This window comes from Bidens hawaiensis, unplaced genomic scaffold (genome assembly GCF_021521415.1).
Source record: "Bidens hawaiensis isolate Kalapana, Puna unplaced genomic scaffold, B.hawaiensis_p1.1 tig00038131_1, whole genome shotgun sequence".
NCBI classification, from domain to species: domain Eukaryota; kingdom Viridiplantae; phylum Streptophyta; class Magnoliopsida; order Asterales; family Asteraceae; genus Bidens; species Bidens hawaiensis.
In genome coordinates this window covers 38,584-48,151 of record NW_027505531.1, presented here as the reverse complement: position 1 = coordinate 48,151, position 9,568 = coordinate 38,584, and the positions used below count along the sequence as shown (strand labels likewise).

Genomic DNA, 9,568 nt, shown 5'->3' with positions numbered 1-9,568 from the left:
TGACTCGGGGGGCTTTTTGGGGATTTCAGATTCGTATACCCAGTCGGATAATAACCAAGCTCATTTGCCTTTGATTGCCTTTGTACGGACTATTACGAGTCCTTCGTATCGTTTGGTGAGTGTGTTTGCCGCCGTTGACTCTGTTGACTTCGATGGTGGTGGTGGTGACTGTTGTGTCGCCGTGGACATTATTATCTAGAGGTTGAAGACTTTTTGATTCCGACAAGGTGTAAGTTTTTTAAGTTAGCCGCAATTGAAAAGTGAAGGTGGCCGGAATCGGAAGAGACGGCGGAGAACCATGGTGGCTCCGACGGGGTGAAGGTGTGGTGATGGTGGCTCCGGCGGAAAAGGGTATGTTGGCCGGAGTGGTTAATGGAAACCGTTGCGGAGGATGCGGAGGATGTGTTAATGGAAACCGTTGCTGAGATTTGTGGTGGTAATTTGCAGGTGATGGTGTGGTGATGGTGGTGGCTTAGAGAGAGAAAGAAGAGAGAAATGAGGGGAAAGTGTTATAAATTTGCAGGTACTGACGAAAAGACAAAAATGCCTCACATGCGTCTCACGTGAGGGTATTTAACTGAGTTTTTCTAACTCAGTTAGCGTAAAGGACATAACGTGTAGGAAAAAAATGTTTAAAGGATATTACCTGCAAAGAAACTAAAAAAAGGACACGAACCGTAATTTGACTTTTTTTAAAGGACAAAATTTGTAATTCTGTCTTAATTTTAAGTTTTAAAGTTTGAAAATTTCCTCGTAATTTATTTACTTTAGCTATAAACATTATTTACGCTAGAGTATTTCCTATAGTAACTCTATCTCTACAACTATAATTACACTAAAAACCACAACAATTTTTTTGTTCTTTTTAATTATATTTTTTTATAACTTTATCATTATATGTTTTCTCTTCTTCACTAATCACTATTTTAAAAAATTATAAATGATAAACACTAAACAGTGTTTTTCCATATTTACTCATGACTGGTAATTTTTTTTTCTTTTCTCGTCTCACAATTACTCTATAATCAACAGAGAAGACACTCACAAATTTATGGAGCAGTCAAGTTCAACAAAACGAATGTGATCATACCATACTAGCAATCAAAATCAATCTCGCAATAAAAAACTATTTTTTAATATCATATTTATTTTATCGGTGTCGATCGGTATATGGCAAGCTAAGGTGCATTTGCAAAGTGCCAACCCCCCATATATGATCCTTTCATATTTCAAGGAGGAATATGCTATCATGGGCCTACAATTCTAACTCTCGAGCAATATTATCAGGCATGAGAAACATAGGTAAATTATAAATACCCAAGCTATCCTACTGACTTTAATTAATGGTTCAACATTATTAAGTCCCATTATTATTCGGTTTAACCGCAACTTGCTTGACATTTTTGTATAAGCTTTTGATTAGTATTAACGTCCTTGCTGTAAACGTGTCTTTAGATAGAAGATTTGGTTTTCTTTATATATATAACCTTTTATATAAAATTTCGAAGAAGTTAAAACTTTTCTGCAATTTAAAGCGAAAAATTTGTATTTGTTTTTAACGGCTCCATAGCAACGCACTCAGAATTACTAGTTTTTTTCTCAAGGTACAATAATGTTAATTATATTAAAATGTTTTTAGTGACATATATGCATCGAAAGCATAAAATGTTCGATATGTTTGTGAAATTGGATTGACTTATTGAGCAACATGTATCGTAATATTCATCAAACAAGTCAGGAGAAGCAAAGCGCACACTTGTTAAAATTTATTATAATCTTCTATATTAGAACCTCATTGGTATTTAAGGCGAATCCCTAATCAATGGGGGATCTTGGCGAAGGCCGGGGTCAGCGGCCTTGGAAGCAAGGTTGCCCCTGCTAGGGTTGAGCTTGGAAATTTTTAATTGACAATTGCTATGCCATTAAAAATCATCATTAGAAATCGAAGTTTACGGAATTTCACGTGTGAAATCTGGTGTCAAAATTAGGCACATTATTAATGCAATTAAAATATCAAATTGAAGTTTCCTTAATCTACAAATATGATTTTTCATCATTTTAGTCATTCCCGCGTTTCTTCTAGTTTTTGCAACGCACACATCAAACATACGAACTTCTTGTCTAATTTGAATTTTATCCGACTGAGAATTCGTAAGAATCAACAAATTAATGTGACACATTCTGAGAGGAAAATGATAAGCAAATTGTTCGGTGCCTTCACGTCATTTTGACTTTTGGAAATACACTTAATGCAGATTTTGTACCAACTCTCAACAATGGGATGGGGCTTCATTTTTCATCTATTAAATACACTAATGGACCAGTTAGACTTCTATACGTTTTCATATGAATTATTGAGTGAATTAGATCATCACCGAACATTCTTTAATGCATTTGGCTAAATCAAAGCCAAGTCAGTTTCTAATAATCAATTCGATGTCGATGTTAGATTATCTTGCTCGCCCTTTTATCATTTTCTAGCTGTCAGTTCAACAGTACCACCCAGTGCCCACTTTACAAATTTCCAACTTTTAACAAAAAATTTAAACAAATTAGGCTTATCATTTCAAGCCACTTAGATAGAAGAGCATACTGCCGACTTATGAACATGAAATGATTAAACTATTTGAGTCGATCTCTTCTCATGACTATAACACGAAGTCAAACAAATATAAATAAGACTAGTTGTATATTGCCATTAATTTATACTCAAATATAAGGAAGTGAAGAATAAGGCACCTCAAGCGTTTCAAAGTGTATCCAAAGTACTCTGCAACTTGTAGACAACATTTTTGATATTCATCCGTTGTGCGGGGGAATCCAGTGAGCATAATACTCCAATCTTCAAAAGTGAAGTCACACAATGCTCTATTTTCTTTGTGTTTGGGGTCTTACTTCTCATAGCAATTTCATCTTCTTGATCATAATTTAGAACGCCACAATCAAATTCATCATCTTGATGATAATTTAAAAGGTCACCATCAATAACATCAGTTACATGGTCATCTTGCAAGGCCATGCTCACAAATTTATGGAGGTTGAGGCCATCATTGAAAATGTCATCCGTCGGCCTTTTCCCTGTCATCACCTCCAATAATAATATTCCAAAACTATAAACATCCCCGCTACTTGACATCCCATTTCCCAGACCATATTCTACATTGTGTAAGCATTTATTAGAAAAAAAAAGTGATAGTGTAAGGAAGTACGAGCATTTGTGTATGCAAGAATTTTACCTGGAGCTGCATACCCAATGGTTCCTTTAATAGCTAAAGAGTTGTTTTTGTTTGAATCATGAGTTCCAAGAAACCGGGCCAAACCAAAGTCTCCAACATGAGCCACCATATCACTATCAAGTAAAATGTTGCTAGGCTTTAAGTCACCGTGAACAATGGTAGTTACACAATGATTATGAAGATAATCAAGTGCACACGCGACATCTATGAGAATATGTATTCTTGCAATAATGTCAAGTCTAGATTTTCTTGCACTTGAGTGCAACCAGTCATGTAAACTCCCATTAGGCATGAAATCGTAAACCAAAGCTTTGAAATCATTGCCTTTGAAGTCAACACTTGAACATGAAGTTATTATCTTCAATAAATTTCGGTGTCGAATACTCCGCCATACTTCACACTCTGCAAGAAAGCTTCTATCAGCTCCTCGAATTTGGAGATGTACAACTTTGACTGCAACATATCCACCATAATTATGAAGGATTCCTTTACAGACAGAGCTGAATCCCCCCTCTCCAATCAAATTTTCTTCAGAGAACCCACTGGTAGCCTCAAGAAGTTGACTATATGTTACGTTTGAGTGTGGTTCGCTCACCGATGATTAGACCGTCGGACCTTGGGTTTCTTCTTAGACCAAACGTATACAAATAATATTACAGAGAAAAGTACGAATCCAATTAAAACAGCTAACACGATTAATATAGGAAACCTTTTTTTACGTTTCTTCATCACCTTGCATTTTGGTAACCCGAGTTCAACTAAGCCACCACAAAGCCTACGATTACCTAAAACCGAGAAGACGTTTGCTTTGGAAAACACTCCTGCAACTGGTACTTCACCCTCAAAATCATTATAAGATAAGTCCAGATATTCTAACGAAAAATGTTCCAAGAATCGAGGAATTTGGCCGGATAAATTATTATAAGAAAGATCTAGTCTTGCCACTCCTCTCATGGAACTTAATGATGGTGGTATGATTCCTTGAAATGAGTTTCCTTTGAGTGATAAAAATAAAAGGCTAGTGCAACCACCAACACTACCAGGAATGTTGCCTGATAAATTATTATGCGATAGATCCAGATAAGTTAGCATCTTAAGGTCTCCAACCTCTACTGGAAGTGAACCATACAGGTTGTTGTGAGAAAGATTTAGTATTATGGATAGAGATGAAAGTTGAAGAATCTCTTTAGGTATTCTATCACTGAGTTTATTGTCACCGAGGAACAACCCTAGTAGTTTCTGACAATTTCCTAGGCTTAATGGAATACGCCCTTCCAATCTGTTAGAGTTTAAAGCAAGTTTATTCAAGGATGATAAGTTTCCTATGGCATCTGGAATCAAACCTTCAAACTGGTTTCCATACACGCTAACAACTCCTAGATTTTGAAGCTTACCAATAGTAGAGGGGATTTTTCCGGTGAATCGATTACCTCCTAAATTCAAATTGGTCAAGCCAACTAGATTCCCTATACTTGAGGGGAGGTTTCCATATAACTGATTTTCACCAAAAGATAGATAATAGAGTTGATCAGAAAGATTACCGATTGATGCAGGGAGCACCGCTCGAAAATTGCAGTAAGGAATATCCAATATTTGCAACTTGCTACAGTTTTTTAAAGAATCAATAAACTTCATTTCATCAGCTTCACCGCTTCCCAAAAGATTTCCACCTAAGGTTATTTGATATAAATATCTAAGTTTTGCAAAGTCAACTGCCAACTCCCCATTAAATTTATTGTCAACCATTTCAAGAAGTTCTAATTTTGAACAATTAGATATGGAGAGTGGTAGATGTCCAGTGAGTTTGTTACCACTTAACTGAAGGCTAACGAGATTTGGAAGCGTTGTACCTATGGTTGAGGGAAGGCTACCAGTAAGTTGATTTTCAGGCAATGAGAGATCCGTTAGGAGCGAAAGGTTATAAATGGAATCAGGGATGGTTCCATTTAAGTTGCACATACCTAAGTAAAGGTCTTTTAATCTTTTCCAATTGCCCAAGGTGTCTGGAATGTTCCCACCCCATGGAATTCTCGAGGCTGAGAACGATTCGACTAATATAAGATTGCCTAAGAAAGATGGGATTCCACCTGTTAAGTTATTTCTATGAATAACAATAAAAACAAGTTTTGAGAGGAAACCAATCTCCTCGGGTATGCTTCCAACTAACCTGTTTTCAGAAATGACAAACGTATCAAGGTTATAACAACCAGACAAGTTAGCTGGAATAACTCCCTCAAATTTGTTACGGTCAAGGTTGAGCAAGCGCATCCTAGATAAACGACCGAGCTCCTGAGGGATGATTCCTTGAAAGCTATTGTTGAATATTACAAGTGCACGAAGGAAGCTGAGATTCCCCACATGAGGAGCCAAATAGCCTGCTAGACCTTGGGAATACAGACTCAAGCGAGTCACTCGCTTCTGCTCCTTCCCACATATAACACCATTCCACTCACAGAAATGAAAAGAAGTGTTCCATGAGGCTAGAGCTCCGTACGGATCATGGGTGATCATTGACTTGAATGACAACAGCGCCACATGATCAGTCTCGTTTCCTCCATAGGAAGCAGAGGTGGCAGTTGTAATCAGAAATATAACAAGGCTAAAAAGACGAAAAGCGAGATGAGAGGAAGATGGAAAGAAAATTGGCTTGCGTGGTTTCATTTCTGGAACTACATGGAAATAATAGGACAGGCAGTGGTTTTGTATATTCATTGTTGCGTTGAGGACATATGCGTGCCAAGTCTTTATAGCAATAAATGGCTATAAAGATTAGGGATGGTCTAAAGATTATCTATATACCGAACCAATAAAATATATAGAAAATCATAAATTATTGAATCCATTAAAACTTTTGGAAGATCTTAAACACAAAGACATTGCCTTGCAAGGATCTTAAACTAGTTACTTTGCTGATTAAATATTTACTAAAAAAAAAGTTAAAAATGCAAGTAAAATTAGTATACTGATTTAATCAGCCATTAATCAAAATAAAACTTAAATGAACACAAAATAAACACATCATCTCTGTAAACACCCAAATGGCCAGATCATATTATATAAAACATCATCAAGATCATAAAACTAAGAATTATAAACTAGTAAGAACACTGAACACATATAAGACAATTTTCTTTAAAAATTAATAAAAGGAAATTTGACACCTGAGCATGATAGAGAAGTGTTTTCGACCAAAAAAATATTTTAAAAAAAAATACATATAAATTACTTACATTAAGATTGACGTTGACGTTTAATATTACGTTGTAATCATGAAAGACTTCATGATCTTGAAAGAATTTGATCTCAAATAACCGGAGCAATAAGAGATAAGGGAGAAAATGCTAGATTTTTAAAACATATTGATGCAATTCTAATGATCCCAAACATATTATGAAATTACGAAAACAAAATATATAATTTTCATGAGTATGATGCAACAATAAATATAACGATATGATGGATTGACTAAAGGAAATTTTCTTTCAGTGATTTTCAAATATATTAAAAGCTTGATGTGGAAAAATTAAATGATAAGATATAATAAGTTGGTTAATGGTTTTATTCGTGAGTGGGCCAAGAATGGACGGCAGGTGGGGTTGTGGTGTTGGTGATGTGATGTGATGTGATGTGATGTGATGTGATGTGACGAAGGGCATTATATCAAACTTTTAACAAATGTTACAGAAAATATTATTAGAAAATACCGGCCTATTCAAAAAGTGAATAGATGTAAACGAAATTATACATCTTGGAAACGTAATCAACGTCAATACTTTGAAACCAGCTAGCGACGTGCGTAGAGTGGCATTGGACGCGCAATTGGTTTCGGAATGTGCGTAAGCAGCGTTAAACACGCATAGTAGATGCCACGGGTAGCCAACGCCTGAATACTCGTAACCAGCACCGAAATGCGCATAACTAACATTAAACACGTGTAGCAACATCGCGTGTCATTGGCGCTGGTTACTCGTACAGAGTGTGCCACATGTCAAGTGCTTAGTTAAGCGCATACCAGGGTCGGGTTACGTGCATTATGTGGCGCCACATGCGTGTTTCCCAACACACATAATTGGCTCTGCCCGCGTAACCGACATTTAAGCACGGTGACCAACGCTGCACATGCAATTGATGTCTGAATTTGCAATCGATATTAAACATGTGTAACCAACATGGATTACTCGTTGCGCTGGACGCACCTTTGTTAGCCTCGGTTCGTGTAACCAACTCTGCACGCATGGGCGGCACTGGAATGCGCATAACTAGCACTTAAGCACGTGTAACCAACGCCGAACGCGTAGCTAGTGCCGAAAACAATAGGCAAAGGTGAAATGTATAGTAATTTCAAACAAACCATTATTCAAACCCATTTGTTTTGACCACAAACCCATTCCATCCCAAACCCCTTTTAACCCGAAACCCGTTTTAACTAGACCCCTTTTGACCCAAACCAAATTAACCTTTTTTTGAATCGGTCCATTTCAACCCTAACTCGTTACTGAATCCGCCTGACCTGGCATGTTTGTCAATCATGCTTTTCGACTAGGTGGAGCCAGTTTTGTATTGGATTCTTAATGATCCTAGGCGTGCAAATGAACTGAAGATATTTTATTGTTTATAGTTTAAACATGGATATTTTGTCTTTGTAATTTTTATGTTTTAAATTTATAGTTTTAAAGTATTAATATGCTAAAAAAATATAGAATTTCATGTTAAACTAGTTGTGTTCGAGTCAACTAGCGAAAACTTGTGCGTGTTCAGTTTTTCGTGTCTTACATTATTTTTGAAATCATTTTGTGTTCTAGTTCTTGTTAAGTTTTTTGGTTCGAGGCAGTTTAACTATGACAATATATGAATCAACTAATTAAAGGGGTTGCTAAGCGCCAAGACAATCATGATGAATTACGTTTTGGTTCAAATGTTGGAGACTTGATGAGGAGTTGACTTTGGGTGATGATCGAATCCACTGGAAAATGAATGTCATAAATACTACTCACAACTCACAAGAATGAGTATTGATTTCAAATTTCAATCTACAATATGCATTTTATGCATGAAATTTTACTTGTATACAATGTTTCGTGTTAACATGTTTCATGTTAACAATAACTAACTAATTACCAAGGAAACCATGGTTTTTATCAATTCATACTTGTTCCACATAACAAATAGAAAGTAGTTGCACGAGCCTCACCTTCTAAACTTTCTTTCAAGTTTGCCAAAATGCACAACCACAATTACATATATCCAATCCTTCATTCGACTCAACCAAGCAAAAAGGAAATATCTGCATCGAAGGCTTAAAACTAAAGCACCACAAATTCCCAAAAAACCAACCGCAAATCCTGCACCCATACCTGTGTAATATGATTTCCAAAAATCATCATCTTCTTCAACATTCTTCTTTTCAACAACAGGTGGAACCCCACACATTTGTGTAAGTGGAGGCCCACAAAGTTGAGGGTTACCACTGTAGAATGTATCATTGAAGCTTTGGAGTTGAGTCCCCGTTGGTATTCTTCCTGACAAGTTATTATATGAGAGATCAAGGTAACTTAGAGAACTTATTTGTGCCAAACTCGAGGGAATATGTTCAGAGAACTCATTTCTTGAGAAGTCAAGCGATTGCAAAGCTTTCAGCTGACTGATATCTTTTGGGACTTCCCCATGCAGTTTGTTATAGGAAAGATTTAACGAAGCCGCATTATAAAGACTAGTGATCTCATATGGAAGTACTCCAGAAAAGTTGTTTCTTGAAAGATCAATACTCTTTAGTAGTTGCAAACCAGTTCTTTCGAATGACCGTTTTGTTCCTTTCCATTTAACCAATGCATTGTCAAGAAAATGGTCCTCCTCAGAAGTCGTTTCTTCAGAACTTAGAACACTACCTGCAGGACCTATTAGCATGACTGTTGGAATATAAGAGAGATAAGAATGGTTAGTCATATCATCTCCAAAGCTTCTTCTAACCATTGCAGTGAAGTTACCAAAGCACCGAGGAATACTACCCGACAATTGATTATTAGACAGATCAAGAAGTTGAAGATTATTCAACCAACACACTTGGGAAGGTAATTTTCCGTGGAATCTATTGGACCACAAAACAAGAACATATAACCCTGAAAGACTTTCCCCTTTCCATTCTGGTATGACGCCGGATAACTCATTTTCCCCAAAGTCCAAAAATCTTATTCTTATGCAGTTGCTCAAGGACACCGGTAGTTCACCAACAAAGGCATTTGTCCGCAAATACAATGCCTCCAGAGTTAACAAACTTCCCAAAGAAGAAGGGATTTCCCCGGAAAATTTATTATTTGATAAATTAAGAATCTTTA

At 36.5% G+C, this 9,568-nt stretch overlaps 1 protein-coding gene and 1 pseudogene across 1 annotated transcript; both read right to left on the bottom strand.

Annotated features, from left to right (window-relative positions):
* Positions 1–2,740: 2,740 nt before the first annotated feature.
* Positions 2,741–5,897, bottom strand: LOC143613769 (receptor kinase-like protein Xa21; annotated as a pseudogene).
* A 2,526-nt stretch (positions 5,898–8,423) lies between these two features.
* Positions 8,424–9,206, bottom strand: LOC143613775 (receptor-like protein EIX2). Its single transcript, XM_077087394.1, has one exon. It carries the CDS (start codon positions 9,204–9,206, stop codon positions 8,424–8,426), a length of 783 nt encoding a protein of 260 aa, XP_076943509.1.
* Positions 9,207–9,568: the final 362 nt, after the last annotated feature.